Below are 21,360 nucleotides of genomic sequence, written 5' to 3' on the forward strand. Positions count from 1 at the left end.
ATACAGAAAATTCTTGCTGGATGCCAATTCTTTCCTTTAGCAATAACATTTCAGTTACAGGTACTCGGTAGGATCTGGGTACGAGATTGCTGTCGCCAATATAACCGCTTGGCGGTGAAAGTTCTAGGAACGAAACTAAGGCGACGGTAGATTGCTTGCAACCGGCATTTATTGAGACCACTTCATTTAGATAAAAGAGAAAATCTCCAGGAAAATTTGCTTTTATGTGGGTACCGCCCATAAGTCTGTGTTCAACCCTGTACTTGACATAAACACCTTCAATCAACACTTCGGCTGATCTTTATTTTATTAACAGAGTGTGAGTACAAAATGACAAATGCCGATGAAAAATATACCACGTCATTAGTTGCAAGATTTTGTGGCCTGGTTATCATATAATAAGATTTTGTAGCGGGTTATCGCGGTATGAATGCCAAGAAATCAACTGATCAACTAAGATTTTGCAGGGAAAATCCCGCAGTAGATTCCCTTCACCCTTTGCGAATCTCCTATGCTTTGTGTGAAAGGAGTTTAGGGGGGCTATGTCGGGAGAGAAAGACGCAAATGACAACAAAAAGAAAGTTGTCTTCAATCTAAAATAAAGTTCTCCCCGATAGTATGATATATGATTGTATGTACATATTTCTATAGGGAGAGTTCCGATACAACAGACTCATTATAAAGGACTGATATATAATAGTTTCTTCCTGTCGATGAATTGAAATATTACGACTGTGTTTAACAAGCGATTCTCTGATTTATGCAGCTTCGCCCTCTCCTTCCTCTTCTTCCTCGTCAAACTCTCCTTCTTCTTCTGCTGTGGCATCTTGGTATTGCTGATATTCAGACACAAGATCGTTCATGTTGGATTCGGCCTAGAGAAAAAATATATAGACTTCAGTGTCAGTCTACGAAAGTGACATAACTTTTCATACGCTGAAGCTCATGCTTACAAACTCCTCCAAAAGATCAGATGGGTCATAGTTCGCGCATTTCTTTAATGTCAGACTAGAATTTTTAGTACCTAATCTTCGTTGATCTATTTAGTTTTTAACCAACCTCGTCCTTTTCTCACCTAATCGTCAAAGTATACTTTGCTTTTTTTTCCTCACAAACAAAGAAATATTACTTGAGCAGAAATTGACTTTAAATCTGATAAAGTGGCTTTTCAAGTTGAATCAAAGGGAAAAAAGACAAATAAATAAAGGAGGTGAGCTACAAGACAAAATGTTGGTTTGTGTCAGTGAGAGTTATTAATTTAAAGATAATTTCGTTTTATCAAACAAGTTGATGATATAAACTGGCCATCGTAAAGAATTTCTTAGGCTGACGTCTTGAGCGTTGATCCTTAGTCAGGGCATGCAAATGACCTAAGGTAAAGTAATGCTCACACAGTTAGCTAAAGAAATTCTTCTCGGTGGCTAATTTACATCATCAATTCGGTTAATAAAACCAAATTATCTTGAAAAAGAGATGTGCCTACCTCAGTGAACTCCATCTCATCCATACCCTCTCCAGTGTACCAATGCAAGAAAGCTTTACGCCTGAACATAGCGGTAAACTGTTCGCTAATGCGTTTGAACAGTTCCTGGATGGCTGTGCTGTTGCCGATGAAGGTAGAGGACATTTTCAGTCCACGGGGAGGGATATCACAGACAGCGGTCTTCACGTTGTTGGGGATCCATTCCACAAAGTAGGAGCTGTTCTTGTTCTGCACGTTCAACATCTGTTCATCAACTTCCTTCATGGACATACGGCCACGGAACATGGCCGCAACCGTCAGGTATCGTCCGTGCCTTGGATCACAGGCAGCCATCATGTTTTTAGAATCAAACATCTGCTGGGTAAGCTCTGGTACTGTGAGTGCACGGTACTGCTGGGATCCTCTGCTGGTGAGTGGAGCAAATCCAGGCATGAAGAAGTGAAGACGCGGGAAAGGAACCATGTTCACAGCCAATTTTCTCAGATCAGCATTCAACTGGGAAAAGATAACGAAAAAAATTGAATTTATGTTCAAGTTAATGATTATAGAGTCTTCGAACTCGGATTCACCCAAGTCTAACAATTAATCCTTTATAAATCAGTATGCATATTCTCCGTACTGTTCACTAAACATTTCCGAAGATGACCGAAGGAGACTTTACTTCTCTAGTCAGTGACCATATCCCTTATTTTCATGACCTTTATGTTTAAGGGCTCTGGGAGTTATTTTAGGGAGAAATTAGATGCCAATCACCCTTAGAAATCAAAAGGGTTAAAGGATAACGGAAAACTGTGCTATTTCACCTTAATCTCATACCCAGTCCTACTATGTAAATGTAACTGAAATGTACTTACAACCGCTTGGCCGTGTAAGGTCTAGGTACGAGACTAATTTTACCCACAGAAAACCTGCCGAGACGCTCATGAAATGTTTTAAAACTTAAGCAAATATTTTACGACAACAGGTAATTAAAATGTAGTTTACCAGTGCGTTATTTGCACGGGTATTACTCGTAAGCAGTTGAGTTTGTTTTGTTCTCGAAACATTCAAATCATCATCTCAGCTTGGTATATCACTTATCAAATATGGTTTCCATGGTGACGTAACACTGCGCTCGAGCAACTTTTTGAAAATGATGTGATGAAATGTAAGAAATTTACGTTTAATTTTTGCCTCATTAGCACATCCTTTACAGTCTTGTTGCGAAACAACGAAAAGCGACGCAGATGATTCACAAAAGCAAACAACCACCGCTAGATACTTGAAAATTGTTCTTGGCGCCAATTTTTGTACCATAGTATAATTGTAACGTTGAAGTTATAGCTATTAATCCTAAATTAAAGAATTTCAAGCCTTTTTCATCATTTTTAGAGAGAAAAAAATTAACATTTACCTGGCCAGGGAATCGAAGGCAAGTTGTTACACCGCTCATGGTAGCTGATACAAGGTGGTTCAAATCACCATAGGTTGGTGTGGTAAGCTTCAGAGTTCTGAAGCAGATATCGTAGAGTGCTTCATTGTCGATGCAGTATGTTTCATCTGTGTTCTCAACCAGCTGATGGACGGACAGTGTGGCGTTGTAAGGCTCCACAACGGTGTCTGATACTTTTGGTGATGGCACGACGCTGAATGTGTTCATGATTCTGTCTGGATATTCTTCTCTGATCTTCGAAATAAGAAGGGTTCCCATACCCGAGCCGGTTCCGCCGCCCAAAGAGTGTGTAAGCTGGAAGCCTTGAACGCAATCGCAACCCTCGGCTTCTTTGCGAACAACGTCCAGTACTGAATCAATTAATTCCGCTCCTTCGGTGTAATGTCCTTTTGCCCAGTTATTCCCTGCTCCAGATTGGCCTAAAAGAAGATTAATTTTTTCAGTTTAAGTCTCTCTGATTTGAACTTTGCTAAACTAGAAAAGGGTTTGGTGTATCATTGTGTTGCATAAAAATGAAATTCGACCTCAGGTTGGTATTTTTCACTCTCCGATGAGTGTCATGCATACGATTTCTGACACTGACCCCGAGAAGTTGTTATACTAAGCTTGTTACATTATTTAAAACGGAACTTACCAAAGACAAAGTTGTCTGGTCTAAATATTTGCCCAAATGGACCAGATCTCACAGAATCCATAGTACCTGGTTCTAAATCGACTAAAACAGCGCGCGGGACATATTTTCCACCTAGAAAGAGAAGACAAATAGAAATCAGCTATCGTGAACATGATGTAGCGGACAAATTAAACAAAAGAATTCAAAGTAAATTTAGCATTCCCTACCCGTAGCTTCGTTGTAATAAACATTAATTCTCTCCAACTGGAGGTCGGAATCTCCGTGGTAGGTTCCTGTTGGATCGATGCCGTGCTCATCCGAGATGACCTCCCAGAACTGAAATAGAGCCAGACCTTATCAGAAACTGCATTGATTGAATGACTACAAAGCCTTAGATCTACAAAATGTTTTCAAAAGGCGAGTCTCAGTACTTACTTTAGCGCCAATTTGATTTCCACACTGGCCCGCTTGCATATGAACAATTTCACGCATTTTGAAAGTGTTTTAGTCTCGATTACCTCTCTTAAGTAATGTCTTAGATGTTAGAGTGCTCTGTACGGCTCACAGATTCAAACTGAAAGAGCTCAAGGACCGGTTACGATTCATAAACTCTTGGTTGCCACGTCAACAAAAGGTGTCGCTATTAAGCATGTTTGAATGTGTGTATTCCCAAGTGAAACGTAATCGACGAATTCAAAAGTCCCTCATATTTAGCGTGCTCCAGTATTTGTCTTTTAAATCGTTGTACAAACTAAGCACTATTTTAATTAACTGAAGTAATAGCGCCAACAGAGCGACCTCTCGAGGGGGTGCTTATTCTGCTGCCTTCTATTCAAAGTTCGTTTACACATCACGTTTGGCTTTATTTAATAGACACAACGATCTGAAAGCTTAGCGTCGGACGATTCCTGCCGAAATTTCCTTGGAAATGTTGTCAGCAGAATCATCAAATCTTGCCAACTCTGCAACCATGAACCAGTAGTCAGTTTTTAGAGATGAACGCATAGAGGCCTTTATTCGCTTTTCCTACATTAAAGGAAAATGGATTAACGCTCTTTTTGAGGAAACAATCACTTGAATATGAACTGCCTTCACTCAATAGACAGAGCAAACTAATTAAGTGAGCATTTGTAAACAGGCCGTTCTGAAAAGTATAAATGTGACACTTAGCACGAAGCTAATAGGTTAACTGACAATTGGAAGCGAACAGTATTAAGGACTGTTTCCGTCTTTCCCATGACAGGAAAACCTCAGTTGTATTACGGAATGTGTCAAGGCAAGGCAAAAGAACAAAGGGACCCCTAAAATGAATATTTATCTCTTACAATTAGCACTGATCCAAGTTTCGTTTGTTTTTTCTCACCCGTTTGGAAAACGAATAAAAGAAATGCCACATCCGTTGTCGAGCCATACATCAGAATTTAAACCTACGTAGTTTTCCGTAAATTAACTACAGTTTCAAGCAGAGTTTATTATTAGGGTTCAGTGAGTTACAAGCATTCCAAAGTCTTACGGCTCTGCGTACAGAACTTCAATTGTTTGAAGGCATGTTTTTTGATGTCACAGAAAGAGCTCTTAATGTCGAAAAGATCGATATCAAAAGAAGTCAATTAGCTGCTTGTGTTGTCATTGTTTAGTTGACTTTACGTTTCTCAAACTGGATCAAATTTTAAGCTTCTTTGCAATGGTCTTGGAATTTGATGAGTTTTTCTACAAGATTTTACTCTCATTCCAAACGCACTTTGTTACAACAAGGACACCCAAACACTCGAGATATGAAATGCTACCTCGACATCACGTGAATGTTAAACTCATGCAAAGACGCCCTTTGCGTTTCCAAGTTACGGTTTTCATGGTTACTCTTCAGGTTCCCATAGTTTGATTTTGATTACTTTATGCCTAGTGCTAAGTGCCCCTTATTGTCTTAATATCCGCGCGAAGTCTGGGATAAACAGATGAGGCGAGCGAGGAAAGATTATTCAAGACGGTCATTTGAATCTTTTCCGTAATCTTTAACGTTATTTTGGGCCGTCCTTTGAGCTAAAAAAATAAATCAAGACACACAATACAAATAACTCACACAAAATTCAGATTTATTAAAAAAATAACATAAAAGATGCTATTCATATAAAACGCGTCGAGTAACTTTCGGTGAACAGTTTTCATTATCTTTTCTGATGATCACCGAGATCTCTTCGTTAAAACAGACCTGAATTAAAATTAAAATTAAAACCTTTGTTGTTAGAAGATACTGGTTAGAGAACCCAACATACTTCTTTTTTAAATGTTTTGGTCCTAACGATTTTATCTAAATCCATCTAAAATGACTGGCCAGGAAACTTTCCCGTTGATTTTTTCAAGAATGTTTGAACGCAAAAACAAAAGATTGTGAACGATGTTGACGGGAGCTCCCGTCTTTGGTCTCATCTTCGATTTTCCAAGCACTAACGGGAGTGTAATAATTCATTTCGCGTCTAAAGCGAAGTTGTGTCTTACTGTTACAACAATAAATTATGAAAATAATATGTCAAGTTATGTGAACGCTATGACTCCCATTACTGACCAAGGCATAATTTCTCCTTGCAATGCCGACACAATATCAAGTAGACAGGTGAGAAGAATTTCAATTGGGGGATTATTAGTTGAGCTAATATCAAATTCCCCGAACTAACAGCACAAGAATTGTGCGACAGAAAGTAAGGAAAATTATTAATGAGATCTTGGCAGTGAAAGGGTTACGTTTGTTTCAGTTGTTGTTGCTGATGATGGTGACTACGATGAAGACGAGTCGAGAGTTTATTCCGCTTTGAAGTACTTGAACACCTTGAGAAAGAAAAATTAAAACAGTTGCGAATTACTGGAAAGGGACTGAACTGTGGCTTGAGTGTTTGGGGTGGTTACTGCGGTTGTCTACATGTATCTTCGCAATACACCAAACTATGATAGCACATTTCTCCAGCCTGTAGTAAGAGGTCACCAGCGACCTGACGAAGGGATCTAACGAAATGCTGGGAAGTAGCCCGCGATAGATCAGAGTTGCATACAGGCAGAGCAGTGATGCAAAAAGCTTATAAAATATTTCTAGAGTCACATTTCAACTGTGATGTATGCAAATTCTAAATCACCTGTAACTGATAAAAGAGCCTCTTCTCAAACGGAGTCTCAAAATAATAGCACTAATAAACATACCTTTATCTCCATATCCTCTGAGCCTGACAGAAGCATATCTTTATGAATAACAACACAGTTGACGCTGCCTTCGTGTCTTGAGAGTGTTTGCATTGGTAACATAGTATCCAGATTCCACACCTGATAGAAACAAGAATTACTCCAAAACTCTAGGAATCTTGAACTGAGAATATTTTAAACCCAGCCTTAGTTCCAAGTATTGATTAACATGTAACTTCTCCCTATAATATCCATACATTATCCAGCAAACAGGAAATGAGAATACTCAAAGATATCAGGTAGAAGTTATCTTCCTCCAACACCACATTCTCACAACTAATTTAGAGGTAATTGAGTAGCAGCTATGGAGAGAATTAATAATCAGATCTTGGGAGTGAGTGGGTTAAGACAGGTTATTAAGGGAGTTCCGAGGGCACGTGACAGCTGCTGATCCTGCCAGTTAGGAGCATGCGCCCAAGTCTGACGAGTGAGGAATAAAGCGGATCATTCTCTTTATAGCTAAACGAACGAAATGATACCACGTGACTGTACCTGTACTGTTGTGTCGTAGGAGGCCGAGAACAACAGCTTTCCCGTCACTGCTGGCGCCAGTCCCGTGACTGTGCCAATATGACCAACAAGAGCCTTGATGGACTGGTAGGTGTTTACATCATAAACGTGAATGTTCTGGTTGTACGTACCTAAGAGAGAGAGAGTAAAAGGGAAGGTGGTTCCTCTAGGAACTATAGTTGTTGTGTTTATGCAGAGAAGATACGCTTTTAATGGCAATTATTGACTGGGAGTAATGTCTTCCATAATAAAAACATTTTATGCATTATCGACCTTTAACGTGAACAAAGTTTGATCAGTAAATTACCAGCCTGGGACCAGAAGAGAGAAAAAAGGAGAGCTGGGTTCATTTCCTTTCCCCCAAAAGTTACAGATTCCTTTATAACTGTATAATTAGACATCTTTTCGTTTGCAATTCTCACCCGTATTTTAATCCTTCTTTCCATTCTTTGTTTTTTTTATATTGCCAAATTAATATTTTCTTGCTTTTTTTCACGTTGAAGGTAATTTTCCACGTCCGAACTTAAGACTAAAATTACGATTATATACCACCATAACGAGTGTGGGAAACTCACCAACAAGAATAAAGTGCTTAGTGACAGCCAACGAATACACAGAGCCCAGAGAGTGATCAATGGTTCCTCGGAGATCAAACGAGCCTGTGGCGTCCCATATGTGGACTACATTGTGAGATCCGCTGTAAAGCTTCTCCTGAAAACATAAACAGAAAACAACAACTTGACAATTGAGATTGAACTTCTAACTTAAACTGAAGTATACTTGAGACCAAGGGGTGATCGGCATGAAAAGTCTCCTCTAAGTTGTTATAAGAATCGAGAAAATCATATGCTTTAGTTTATATACTACTCGGATCGAACTAAAAAATACTTAAAACCCACCGACCAAGAAATATCATGTAATAATATAATTGGTCCTCACTGACTTGTTCCACTTTCTTAACCAATCAGATTCAAAACCAAAACGGATTGTGATTTGACTACCTGCGTTTTCCCCTGCTTCAAGTAATTTGCTTGCTTGAACTTTGAGTTCTCATGGGCTTTTTGCAATATTTTTCTTTGTTCTGATTGGCTGTCGTGATTACTTCCGTTCTGTATTTAAGACTCTCGGTCAAAATGCGCTTTATATGCAACAACAATAAAAAAAAAAAAAAAAAAACTAACCCTTTTAGCGTCCAAAGCCAGCGCTCGGACCCAGTGATGAAGGTCTGTCATCTCATGCACTTCTTCCAGACTAGAAGCATCCCAAACCTATAAAATTTTCAGATAATACAATAAGCTGATTTATACTTAAATTTTGATTGGTTCTCATCTGTGGTCTATTAATAGTGGTCAACATCACTACTGACATCATTTTGCTTCTTAAGTAAATAAAACAAATACAGATAGATTCCATGTTGATAATGATACTAAAACTTTTGGCTGTGCCTCATGTGTCACTTTTTTGCTCTTGCCACATCTTATGTCATCAATTACATATTACAATTACACTGAACAGTTTCACAACAGCATGGAATCCATTGGCCAGTTGGATGGCTAAAAAATTATCTTTTAGAGAAGTCCTTCACCCAAAGATAAGGCATTTTACCAAAGAATGACCATTACAGATTGACGTAGAAGTATGAAAGTTTTAAAATCAAAAGATTTAAAAAGGTTTAACAAGGCTACCTTAATGCAGGAATGTGAAGATGTGAAGAGGTAGTGTCCATTGTAAACAATAGCACATATAATATTGTCATGGGCATTCTAAAAAAAAAATTAGAAAATAAGAGAATTAAGCTAAAACCCATCACACCTACAAAAGAAATAAAACAAAAAGTCTCACCAATATGCAAAAGTATCAGGTATATGTAACAATATATGATAACAAACCTCTATTTTTTTATGTAGGGTTAAATTTTCCAGGTTCCATGAAATAATTGCTTGATCAGATCCTGCACTATATAGTTTTCCACCTCCAACACACATGGTGTGAATCTTAAGAGAGAGAAGAAAAATACAGCATAACAATAAAGCCTAAGAAAATAATCTTTAGGCAGCACTTTCATTTTCTCCTTCACCAGTCATATAATTGCTCTCTGTCAACCTGAAAGTGATGAATTATCCCCTGATGAGAACAAACCAGTCAGGGATATATTGCAATTCAACACCTTGTGACTTTAGATTTTATTTCACTTATAGTATAATTTTACAGTTAGTTATTATACATCATGATCATACCCAAAGACATAGAAAAGTAAAATTACCCACTGATAGTGATTACAGGTAAAATCATAGCTGTTATAAAAATCACTCCTTACTTACATCATCAGTGTGCCCTTCAAGGACTTCTGTACATTTTGCTAGCCGCACATTCTCCATGTTCCAAACCTTGATAACTTGATCTCCACCAGCACTAAATAGACGATGGCCTTTGGACACCATGGACCAGATAGTACCACGATGACCCCTGAAAAAAGTTTGAGTTACGATGTAATCAAAACCAACACCACTGTACCTCCTTCTAACTAGGGAAATCCTTATTTCCTTATTTGAAAATTTTTACTCAAGAATATTAACCTACTCATATCATTTCCTAATCAGTTAACAAACACTTGTTCTTCTAATTATTGAAAAGCTAGAGATAGTGTTAACACCTTTAAATTTATTTCTGATAATCTTCTTGTTCTTTGAACAAAGTGAAAACAAAACCTGGCATTTGATACTTTAACCACTGGGAATGCATAAATCATTTGATAATTACACTCTTAACCAAGGGCAGCATCAGGAATTTTTTCTTGGTGGGACATAACTGGGAATATGTGTAATGGTGGTGCGATAGCCCCAATGATAAGTGCCAGAGGCACAAGAAACTAGAGGGATTTGGGGATATGTTACCCTTGGAAATTTCTAGAAAACACCAGGATTTCAATGTAGTCAAAAAAGTAATAAAAACTTATTGACATTTTTCAGCTTAGCAAGAAAACTTATCAAACTCAAATATTACCATAGGTAATTATCAATAATTAATAATTTCCTATTTTCTCAAACCATGAAAGAATTTCTCCTTACAATAGCAATACAATATCAAGCAGAAAGGTAATAAGAATAAAGAAAAATCTCAAGTGGGAGATCTAGACAGACAATCACTCTACATGATCAAATGTTACTCCAAGTTCAAACAATTCACTGTTCACAGGCAACTTTATCACAGTGACTAAAAATTACTGTAAGTGCCCCTAAGGCACGGGTTTATCCCTTGTTTTGATTTAGTAATCGTTTAATTAATAATCTGTAAAAGTCACACTAGGTGCCTCGTCACGCGTTCCGTAAGTGGTATCGCATTTCCAAACAGAACGGATCTATTGTGTAATTCAATAATTCGATCGATTTCGCAAGCACTCGTGGTTTAATAGAAAGAAATTGTCTGTCGTTTTTATCGAAGGAAGGAAAGGTCTTTTTTGTGTCAACTCTCGCCAGATCCGGCAACAATGTAAGTTTAATTTACCTCGAGTGTTTCTATAGCTAATTTCTTGTCCCTAATTTTGTGAATCAATTAATTTTAGCTTCACGGTCAAATACGACATTTAATAAAGGAGGCGTTCCATGAAAGAAATTGGGGCGATATTTGTTGTGTCGATCAGTGAGATTCGTACGGTCCAGCTAGCGGCGATCAAGCGTCGCTATAGTGAAGATTGGAGGAATTCAAGATATTAGCGGGAGTTTGTCGACTGCATACAATAGCCATGGCGCAGGCAAATCCTACGATGGAAGAAGTCACGAGCGAACAGAACGAAAACCATCAAGTCGGCGTTGAAACGACTGAAAGGGACAGAAGAGAAAGAATCCCTACCGAAAAGGGCGAGTCACTTCGCCTGGAAAGGCTTGTTGAGGAGCGAAAGGCCGCAGGAGTCGCTCTGAGGAGGCAGATAACGAAGGTAAACTCTTTACTCGAATCGATAAAAGAATTAGACGCAAGAGTCCTAGAGCAAGAGCGTGACAGTCTAGACTTGTGTAGGGATAGGATGAATGACGCTCATCACAATTATTACAAGGAATTGCATGACACTAAGGAAGCAGATGAAGCGTACGAGTGGTTTGATATTCGGGATCGCGAACATTTCCAATGTCGCATTAGAATTAACGAAGCCTTGCTTAGTGTGGAAAGACAAACAAGCGATAAAATGTCTCTGGTTTCGTCAAAATTATCCAAGCGTTCTTCCTCCTCTTCAGTAAGATCTAGAAGAGCAAAGGCAGCGGCCAAGGCAGCGTGTCTTCAAGTAGAAATGGACTTTCTAGAAAGGGAAGCAGAGTATAAGAAGCTAGTAATGCAAAAGGAGTTAGCTAAGGCAAAGGCTGAGGAAGAAACCATGCGCAAAATCGAAGAAGAAGAAAGGCAGGAGGATTTCCCCCAGATCCCGAAGCATGAAACACCAATTCTAGACGTCAAACCCAAGCTATCGCCCAAAGAGGAACCTAGTGAAACGAAACCTTTGCAAGATAACGGGATCTTAAACCCAAAGGCTCCGCCCTTTGAACCCCCAAATGGCCCAGTTGTACGCCAAGGCACGCAAGCTGGTGAATCACCATCACGTGAATCAAAGCCGGAGATTTCCGACAGAACAGACGAGTTAACCTCGGTGGTGAAGCTTGTCGCCGAACAACAAAGAATGAGTCTGCTCCCAGCACAGCAGCCCCCGGTTTTCTCTGGAAACCACTTCGATTACGCAGCATTCATCAGTGCCTTCGAAAGTTTAATAGAGTGCCGAGTGAGCGATCCAAAGCAGAGGCTCTATTATTTAAACCAGTTCACATCTGGGAACGCTAAGGAATCAATTCAAGGCTTCATTAACCTCGACTCTCCAGATTCCTATGATAAGGCTAGAAAGGTATTAAAGGAAAGATTCGGCCATCCTTATCGCGTTGCACAGGCCTACAAGGATAAGCTGAATGCTTGGCCTCCTATGAAAGAAGGGGACGGCGCGCGTTTGCAACAGTTTGCTGATTTCCTGGTGCTTTGCGAACAAGCCATGAATACATTAAAGTACATGGAAGGCCTTAACTCCGAGGACACTCTTAGAAGGATAACTGCAAAGCTGCCAAGTAACATGGGAGTGAAATGGTGCCGTTTTGCCAATAAGATGTTAAAATCAGAAGAAAGACTTTCTACGTTTCATGACGTTGTCAAATTTGTAACACAAGAAGCAGCCTTGGCAACCGACCCAGTATTCTCACCTGAAGCCCTCAAGGAAGCAAGGAAAGATGAGTTCACTAGCAGTAGCAGCAGTGACAACAACACCAACAGGAACACAACCTGGCGAAACAATGGAAGAAAAGGCAAGAGTACAAGTAGCTTCTTGACAAGTGCCACACCTCACGATGATCAACCGCCACCAGGTTCTTCATGTCCATTCTGCAACAGTCAGCATCACGATCTGGAGAAGTGCTCAAGTTTCAAGAAGAAGACTGTTAAAGAAAGAAGAGCATTTATCCAAGAGGCTAGAATATGTTTCGGTTGTCTCTGCTACGGCCACATGTCAAGAAGATGTCGAAACCGGAAGGTGTGTAAGACATGTAGTATGCCCCACCCGACCATCCTTCATGATGAAAGCAAAATTTCTCCCAAGCAAGGTAGTGAAGACCAAGCAAGAGTAGTTCAGGCAGCTGAAGCAACTAGCAGCTGTACAAGTACCTGTAATGCTACTGGAGTCACCGATGCCATCACAAACTCTATGATTGTTCCGGTTCGAATGTACCACCAAGACAACCTCGAAAGACAAGTTGTAATTTATGCGCTGCTCGACCCAGCTAGTAACGGAACTTTCGTTAAGGAAAGCATACTCGAAGAACTGCAAGTTAATGGAGTCGAGACTCAACTGAAGCTAAACACAATGCATGGTTCAGAAGTAGTTCCTACTCGTAGAGTGAGCGGTCTTATCGTGGAAAGAATGGATAGAGCGGTCTACATCAAGCTTCCCAAGACGTACTCAAGGAACGAAATACCATCGAGAAGAAACGAGATCCCAAGGCCAGAGTCGGCAGCAAAATGGCCACACCTAAGTCATTTAGCCAACAAGATTTACCCGTACCAAAACGATCTGCAAGTGGGACTTTTGATCGGCTCAAACTGTCCAAACGCCATAAAGCCGAAGCAGGTCATTCCTGGTAGAAGCAGCGATCCTTATGCCATCCGTACCCTCCTTGGTTGGGGCATCATTGGTCCAGTGACAGGAAGTACAACCACAGAAGATTTGGATGTCTTATGTCACAGAGTTGCAATGAAGGAGATCGGTAGCGAAGAATTACCTTCCCATAGTTTTGTTGTTGAGACACACGTAAAAGAGATCATCTCTCCAGAAGCAGTTAAGAGAATGTTCGAGCGAGATTTCAATGAAGGGAAGCACGCGGCTCAACAAACCCTTTCCATGGATGATCGAAGATTCATGGCAAAGGTTAAAGAAGGAATTACCCATCGTTCAGATGGACACTATGAACTGCCATTGCCACTACGAAATGAATCGTTAGCCCTGCCGAATAACGAGAAGCTTGCAGTCCATCGCCTCCAGCAGTTAAAATTGAGATTTCGAAGAGATGAGAAATACAAAGAAGACTACACGGCATTTATGAATGACATGATTAAGAAGGGATATGCTGAGAAGATACCAAAGGACGAAGTTAGGAAAGATGGAAAGACATGGTACCTTCCTCACCATGGTGTCTTCCACCCTCAGAAGCCGGACAAGATCCGCGTAGTCTTCGATTGCTCCGCGGAGTACAAAGGGGAGGCTCTTAACAAGCATCTTCTCCAAGGCCCAGATCTTACCAACAAGCTTGTTGGAGTGCTATCGAGGTTCAGAAGGGAGCCAGTTGCCTTCATGGCAGATATAGAAGCAATGTTTCTGCAGGTCCACGTCACTGAACATTGTAGAGATCTGTTACGCTTCTTGTGGTGGGAGGATGGCGATGTAAACAAGGAGCCCACGATATACCGGATGACCGTTCATCTCTTTGGAGCTGGTTCGTCTCCTGGTTGTTGTAACTTTGCGCTAAAGAAGACCGCTGATGACCATGAGCAAGAGTTTGGCCTCGAACCAGCCGAGTTCCTGAGGAAAGATTTCTACGTTGACGACGGTCTGAAATCTGTACCTTCTACAAGTCAAGCAAAGGAGCTCATACGCAAGACTAAAGAGATGTGTCGGCGCGGAGGATGTAACCTGCATAAATTTACAAGCAACAAAAGAGAAGTTATCGAGTCCATACCAGTGGAAGATCGTGCGAAAGGCATAAAGGAGCTGGATCTCGAGAAGGATGAACTGCCTATGGAAAGAGCGCTTGGTGTGAGTTGGTGTATTGAGTCAGACGCTTTCAAGTTCCGGATCGTGATGCAAGATCGCCCTTTAACGCGAAGAGGAATTCTGTCCACTGTTAGCAGTGTGTACGATCCGTTGGGGTTTCTGGCACCTCTAATCTTGACAGGAAAAGGCCTTCTGCAAGATCTGTGCAGAGGTAAAGTGGAATGGGACGACCCTATCCCCGAGAACATAAGATCACGTTGGCTGAAATGGAGGGATGAGTTACACCACTTAGAAGATCTCTCCGTTCGAAGATGCTTTAAACCAGAAGGTTTCGGAACGGTGATATCAACACAGCTTCATCACTTCTCAGACGCAAGCACGACTGGGTATGGCCAGTGTTCATACGTTCGTTTGGTAGACGACAAAGGCCAGATCCACTGTTCCCTGATTATGGGCAAAGCAAGAGTAGCTCCTTTAAAGATGGTCACCATACCACGTCTGGAACTCACAGCAGCTGTGGTGTCAGTGAGGGTCAGCGAGATGCTCCGTCAGGAGCTCCAGTATGAAAGTGTAGAAGAAATCTTCTGGACTGACAGTAAAGTCGTGTTGGGCTACATAAAGAACGACTCGAAGAGGTTCCACGTGTTCGTAGCCAACCGTGTTCAACAAATAAGGGACCAAACCTCACCTAGCCAATGGAGACACGTCGAAACGAAGTGTAACCCAGCCGATGATGCATCGCGTGGTATCACTGCCAAGGAACTCGTTGAAAGTTCAAGATGGATTTCAGGGCCAGAGTTCCTTTGGACGCCCGAAGACCAGTGGCCACAACCCCTCGAGGCTCAAGACCTCGTTACGCCATCAGACGATCCAGAGGTGAAGAATTTGACTTCTTATGCAACAAGTACGCAAGAGCCATGGAACCTTGTTGAGAGTTTAAACTACTTCTCGGACTGGCATAGGGCGTGTAGAGCCGTTGCTATCTGTCTACGCTACAAGAAAAAACTCCGTCAACTGGCGTCCTCCAAGAAAGAAAGTTGTGCTAAACCAACAAAACGTCAGCAAAGGCCTGCCCTGACAGTGGAAGAGATTTTATCAGCTGAAAGGGAAATCCTCAAAGCAGCCCAGAGGGTCGCCTTTTCAAGGGAGATGGGTCTGTTAAAGCCGTTTCAAGAAGGACAAGATAGATCATCCGCGCAGCAGAAGAAGAGAGCCATGAAGGCGACGAGCTCGTTGTACCGCCTCGACCCATTCATTGACCATGATGGAGTGCTACGAGTTGGTGGTCGGATCCAACGAGGCAATTTTACAGATGAAACAAAGTTCCCAGTCATCCTTCCGAGAAAGGGCCACGTTACAGGTCTGATCATTAAGCACTACCATGAGAAGGTTCAACATCAAGGTCGTGGAATGTCCTTAAACGAGATCCGAGCCAATGGATTCTGGGTTATCGGCGGAACATCAGCTGTAGCCTCCAAAATTGCAAATTGTGTCACCTGCCGGAAGTTACGAGGTGCAGTCCGGGAGCAGAAAATGTCCGACCTTCCGGAGGATCGTCTGGAACCGGCACCCCTCTTCGCCTACTGCGCTGTCGACTACTGTGGACCATGGTATATTAAGGAGAGGCGCAAGGAGGTAAAGAAGTATGTTGCCCTCTTCACGTGCATGGCATCAAGAGCCGTACATCTTGAAGTCTCGAACTCCTTGGAGACTGACTCGTTCCTCAACGCCCTGCGTCGTTTCATCTGCAGAAGGGGTCCTGTACGTCAGCTGCGCAGTGATCAAGGAACGAATTTCATCGGAGCAAAACGAGAGCTCCGCGAAGCGTTGCAGTCTATGGATCAAGGCAAGATCAGCACTGAGATGTTGAAAGAGAATTGTGATTGGATAACCTTTAAGATGAATTTCCCATCAGCCAGCCATGCAGGAGGAGTATGGGAGCGCCAAATCAGGACCATTCGCAGTGTACTATCAGCCCTCCTGGAGAAGAGTGCAAGTTGCCTGGACGGAGAGTCCTTTCACACGCTGATTTGTGAAACCGAAGCGATCGTGAACAGCCGTCCCCTGACAGTGGATAATCTAAGCGATCCAGGGTCACTATCTCCACTGACGCCAAATCATATCCTCACAATGAAAGCAAAGCCAGTTCTACCTCCGCCTGGCGTGTTTCAAAGAGAAGACCTGTACTCAAGGAAACGTTGGCGACGAGTCCAGCATTTATCATGCGAATTCTGGGACCGTTGGAGGAAGGAATTTCTTCATAGCTTACAAGAGAGGTCCAAGTGGACGAGACCACGCCGTAACATGCAAGTTGGCGACGTAGTTATCGTTAAAGACGACAACAAGGCGAGGAATCGGTGGAGCCTTGCTCGTGTGATAGAAACGTACCCCAACAAGGCCGATGGACTGGTGCGTAGTGTCAAGGTAGCGATTGGAGACCCTGATATCTCCAGCACTGGAAAGAGAGTGCACCCCCCATCAGTTTTGGAAAGACCCATTCAAAAGCTTGTCCTGCTGCTGCCAAGAGAGGAAAGACTGGGATTCCCGCATGGGGAGCCATTCAACGAACACATTCAAAAGGAGGACTAGACACGGACATGTCAGTGAACTCTGAACTATTTACTTTAATTATGTTTCGTTTTGTTTGAAATACGGTGATTTCAAGGGGAGCCATGTAAGTGCCCCTAAGGCACGGGTTTATCCCTTGTTTTGATTTAGTAATCGTTTAATTAATAATCTGTAAAAGTCACACTAGGTGCCTCGTCACGCGTTCCGTAAGTGGTATCGCATTTCCAAACAGAACGGATCTATTGTGCAATTCAATAATTCGATCGATTTCGCAAGCACTCGTGGTTTAATAGAAAGAAATTGTCTGTCGTTTTTATCGAAGGAAGGAAAGGTCTTTTTTGTGTCAACTCTCGCCAGATCCGGCAACAATGTAAGTTTAATTTACCTCGAGTGTTTCTATAGCTAATTTCTTGTCCCTAATTTTGTGAATCAATTAATTTTAGCTTCACGGTCAAATACGACATTTAATAAAGGAGGCGTTCCATGAAAGAAATTGGGGCGATATTTGTTGTGTCGATCAGTGAGATTCGTACGGTCCAGCTAGCGGCGATCAAGCGTCGCTATAATTACTATCAGTAAAATACCTCAAGGTGCCAATACACTTGAAGACGCAAGGTATGCCCCAAACATCTTGGTGTGCTGCTGGTGATGTCTTGAGTCTGACGAGTGATTTATGTGCATAAGAATATGAAGTAGTATCATCAGGGCTTGTACTTTGAGAACTGTTGATAGTTTCAGGGATGGAGGTAATCGATGTTTCACGATAAAGTGATGATCGCTTCAAAATAACTGAAAGTTGTTCCACTTGAAATGCTAGGTCTTCTACTGTTTCTGACAATCTGGAAACAGCACTGATGGAAAACAAAGATAATGATCTTTATCATACTTGAACATCACTCGGATACATGACTTTCTATGCTTGAGTCATTTAGACTGTGAGTAACTTATGAGGTTAGAGGTGGTATTTGCTGTGAATCTGCGTGGAGATACCAATTGCAAAACTGGAAAAATTATAGAGACTCAATTCCATAATAACTTTCAAAGGATAAAGCTTTCTCACCACACCTCCCCCCTTTTAATTTTTTATGGTCATTATTTTTTAACTTTTTGTAAACTACTACCACCATAAATTAAATGCTGAACAGGAAAAATAATAACCATGATAATTGCTCTTCTAATTTACCAACCTATTGCATTGTTCAACTTGTGTCACTAAAGCATCCTGATGGCTCTCTAGCCATGACACTCTATCTGAAAGGACCTTTATTGATGATCTTAGTTCTTCAGAGGACTGAAATCAGTGCAACAAAGATTAGATGATTGATACTGCAACAAATTTAATTAGGCACACTCATCATTCTTGATCACAACACTGCATCAAAACATCAGGGTCACCCTTTGTGCTACTTTCAGACTAATAACAGGACAAGTTATCATGTTCTGTTTACAATTAGAAACTTAGTTTTATTGTGTTTATGTATCAAGGCTATTAAAAACACAATCTGAAATACAATGTATGGTTGTAGGGAACTTCCTCAAAAGGAAGCAAATCCACTTGAACAAAGTAATGTAATTTGATGGCAAAACAAATCTTTGATAAAAAATGTTTTGAATTTCTAGAAACGTATATCAGTCAAATATTCCCTATAACACATCCACCTGGTGGGTACAACATTTAAAGTAAACAATAAATTGCTTAAACCCAGTCAGGGTAGTAAAATCTGAACAAGATGTGTTCTAATTGTCAGAGTTACATGTTTCCTTCCACTCATGTGGTAAAAATAGCAGTCACTGTCATGGAAAAGTCTTCTTTAGGACTGAAACATTTCACTCTCACAATTAGACCACAACATCACCATTCAGAATAGCAAATGATTCATATCACATATTTGCCTTTGTAGAGGGGGGCATTGGGATTTTCCATTTTGAGGTTTTTGCTATTTTTTAGATCGTTTTTTCCATTTTTGTGTCAAAAATCTTTGGTTTTTCGGCTTTGGTGTTTGTCACGGTTTATGGATTTTCCATTTTTAGTATTTCGTTTTTATGAAAATAATGGGTTTTCGGATTTGATATCTGATATGGTTTCCGTTTTTCCTATTTGACCAATTTAGGTACCAGTTTCTCTTTGATCTGAGTGGCAATTATGCACCTCCACTAATCTTGCTAAATGCAAATGTTGAGAAAAATGCATGAAATATCCCAGGGATCCCTAAGGGGGTTCAAGCATCTTGAATAACGCCCAAGACTCTGACCATACGTTGGGTTCATGCGTCTTGAATGATGCCCAAGACTTTGATCTTGCAATGTGGAGCACTTAGGTCAAGGTTGATCAGTTTGCAAACCATGTCTTCCAACATGCCAAACGTGCTGGCAATGGAAGAAGGTCACTTTTTTTTATGAAGAGGGGAAAGACAGCAAGAATTTCAGAAAGAAAAACAAGGTTAGATGCAAAGTAAAAATTGCAATCCCATAGAGGACTCTAGAAGACTTTGGTGTGAATTTCTCTAATTTAACTGGGCTCCATTATCAGCCGATGAGTCCGCAGAGACCACACTCGAGGTCCTCAAGAGAACAGCTAAAATACAACGTATAATTTAAGCAGGTACAAGAAGATACGAATGCTAAGCCCATGGTATTCCCAAATACTGTAATGAAATTAGTGTAGTTTACTCTGTATGCTCCACTTGTCACCACTGTATTGGATTGATCAGGATGATTTAACTAGGAAGTGAAAATGTATCAGTTTTGATGGTTTAATATGCAGTTTTCGGTTTTGATCAGATTTTTTTTTCAGTTTTCTGGTTTTGGATTAAATTTTTCTCTACAGTTTTTGTGGTTTCTAGTAGGCCCCAATGCCCCCCTTTTTACAGAACTAACTGGTTCTCATTACCACATAAAATTGTTGGCATTGATTCCAGTGAGAAATTCAAAATGACATCATCTAAATATTTCAGTAGTTAGTGTCATTTCTGAATTTGATGTAAACAGCATTTTTACCAGTTCTAAAAGTAGGATATTTTGTGTCACATAATGGCCCCTTGTTGTAGGATTGTAAAAATTTCTAATAAAGGTTTGAATAAAGATCACCAAAGGGATGGAATTCATATTTAATCATTAATGAAGTGACAAAATGAAGTTGCCATACTGTACCTCAGAATGGAGAGCTTGGCACTTAATCAGGTCTGAGCTGTGTTTAAATTTACATTCTTCTGCATGTTCTTCCACATTCTGTTTAGTTCCAACATGTTCACAACCTTGGAGGAGTTATAATATCATTACAGACGACTACATTGAAACTGCACAAACTCACATTTCCAAAGTGTAATCTGAAAGGTGCAAGTTGCTGCTCTAGCCTATAAAACCAAATGACCTAAATTCAAAGTCATAAATTAAATTTACAATTTCTTGGCCAGGGCCCAGTAGGCTATCATGAGAAAAAGACAGTTAACTGCCTTTCTGATATTGATAGAGGACCTTAAAGTACGCAATCTGTTCAAATTATGCATAACACATTCCATGTATATTTAATTACCTACTAAATTATGATGAACTGCGAACCTAATGACAGGGAAACGACAAACTGAATTAAATTTTAATTTTTCAAGTTTTTCCCAAAATATATTCAGAGCATAACTGACAAGACCGACCAAATTACATACCCTTGACACTATACTGACAGCGGTACTGAGCACAAACTTTCAAGTGTTCCTCCAAGCATTTACGACGAAACTTTCCGCATTGATTTGAGCTGTTTGGACAAGGGACTAGAGCGAATCCGCAGAGATCTTCATGTTCTCGCCGTCGACCAAATGAAATTCTCTCTTGACAACCACTACTGTCTATATCAAAGTCTTCTTCAGAATCAGATCGTGTTAAACCGTGCCTACAGTGTATCAACAAGTCTTCTATCTGGCCTCGCACTGCTAAGTTCGACACTAAGTGAGTTCGTTGTAAACTTGTTCCATCAAGAGGACATTTCGTTGTCGCATTTCCGGTAAGAGAAACTCCATTTCGAATGCAATTTCTGCAAAATGTATGTCCGCATTGAGTTGAAATAACCGGATCTTTGAAAAGTTCCCTGCAAATGGGGCATTTTAGAGACTCCGACGGCTGGACGACAAACTTTGTGGGTAACATTTTTCCGAAAGATGAGTTACTGTGTCCGTCGTTAAAACCAAAATTATGATACGAATATTGTCTTGTACATGTAGTAATCCGCTGATTTACTTTCCAAC

At 40.7% G+C, this 21,360-nt stretch overlaps 3 protein-coding genes across 4 annotated transcripts; 1 reads left to right on the forward strand and 2 right to left on the reverse strand.

Moving 5' to 3' along the window:
• Positions 1-289: 289 nt before the first annotated feature.
• Positions 290-4,104, reverse strand: LOC113675629 (tubulin beta-4B chain). The gene is made up of 6 exons (XM_089199708.1): positions 3,964-4,104; positions 3,756-3,864; positions 3,550-3,660; positions 2,877-3,334; positions 1,484-1,978; positions 290-875 (listed from the first exon to the last, which is right to left on the reverse strand). Exons 1-6 carry the CDS (start codon positions 4,018-4,020, stop codon positions 759-761), a joined length of 1,347 nt encoding a protein of 448 aa, XP_089055834.1. The 5' UTR covers positions 4,021-4,104; the 3' UTR covers positions 290-758.
• A 1,500-nt stretch (positions 4,105-5,604) lies between these two features.
• Positions 5,605-21,343, reverse strand: LOC113675617 (E3 ubiquitin-protein ligase TRAF7). The gene is made up of 12 exons (XM_089199710.1): positions 20,785-21,343; positions 20,276-20,379; positions 18,313-18,416; positions 17,710-17,976; positions 9,588-9,732; positions 9,156-9,260; positions 8,952-9,029; positions 8,448-8,534; positions 7,842-7,977; positions 7,249-7,397; positions 6,718-6,837; positions 5,605-6,351 (listed from the first exon to the last, which is right to left on the reverse strand). Exons 1-12 carry the CDS (start codon positions 21,260-21,262, stop codon positions 6,325-6,327), a joined length of 1,800 nt encoding a protein of 599 aa, XP_089055836.1. The 5' UTR covers positions 21,263-21,343; the 3' UTR covers positions 5,605-6,324.
• LOC113672905 (uncharacterized) lies at positions 10,618-17,618 on the forward strand. 2 transcript variants are annotated; one of them, XR_016184798.1, is made up of 3 exons: positions 10,618-10,755; positions 10,829-17,495; positions 17,569-17,618. XR_016184798.1 is itself a non-coding variant. In XM_089199709.1 (2 exons), exon 2 carries the CDS (start codon positions 11,009-11,011, stop codon positions 17,144-17,146), a length of 6,138 nt encoding a protein of 2,045 aa, XP_089055835.1. In that variant the 5' UTR covers positions 10,618-10,755; positions 10,829-11,008; the 3' UTR covers positions 17,147-17,618. The 2 variants fall into 2 exon arrangements, 1 of the variants encoding a protein (XP_089055835.1); XM_089199709.1 differs by having other exon boundaries at positions 10,829-17,618.
• Positions 21,344-21,360: the final 17 nt, after the last annotated feature.

Source organism: Pocillopora damicornis, chromosome 3, assembly GCF_964200805.1.
Source record: "Pocillopora damicornis chromosome 3, jaPocDami1.2, whole genome shotgun sequence".
NCBI classification, from domain to species: domain Eukaryota; kingdom Metazoa; phylum Cnidaria; class Anthozoa; order Scleractinia; family Pocilloporidae; genus Pocillopora; species Pocillopora damicornis.

Excerpts from the sequence above, each read along its gene's own strand:
- LOC113675629 (XM_089199708.1), bottom strand. The coding sequence starts at position 4,020 with ATGCGTGAAATTGTTCATATGCAAGCGGGCCAGTGTGGAAATCAAATT. Across the intron at positions 3,661-3,755 it reads TTATTACAACGAAGCTACGG|GTGGAAAATATGTCCCGCGC; the intron begins GTAGGGAATGCT and ends TTCTCTTTCTAG. Across the intron at positions 3,335-3,549 it reads ACCAGACAACTTTGTCTTTG|GCCAATCTGGAGCAGGGAAT; the intron begins GTAAGTTCCGTT and ends ATCTTCTTTTAG.
- LOC113672905 (XM_089199709.1), top strand. The coding sequence starts at position 11,009 with ATGGCGCAGGCAAATCCTACGATGGAAGAAGTCACGAGCGAACAGAAC.
- LOC113675617 (XM_089199710.1), bottom strand. The coding sequence starts at position 21,262 with ATGTTACCCACAAAGTTTGTCGTCCAGCCGTCGGAGTCTCTAAAATGC. Across the intron at positions 18,417-20,275 it reads GCCAAGCTCTCCATTCTGAG|TCCTCTGAAGAACTAAGATC; the intron begins GTACAGTATGGC and ends CACTGATTTCAG. Across the intron at positions 7,978-8,447 it reads TGGCTTTGGACGCTAAAAGG|GAGAAGCTTTACAGCGGATC; the intron begins GTTAGTTTTTTT and ends TTATGTTTTCAG.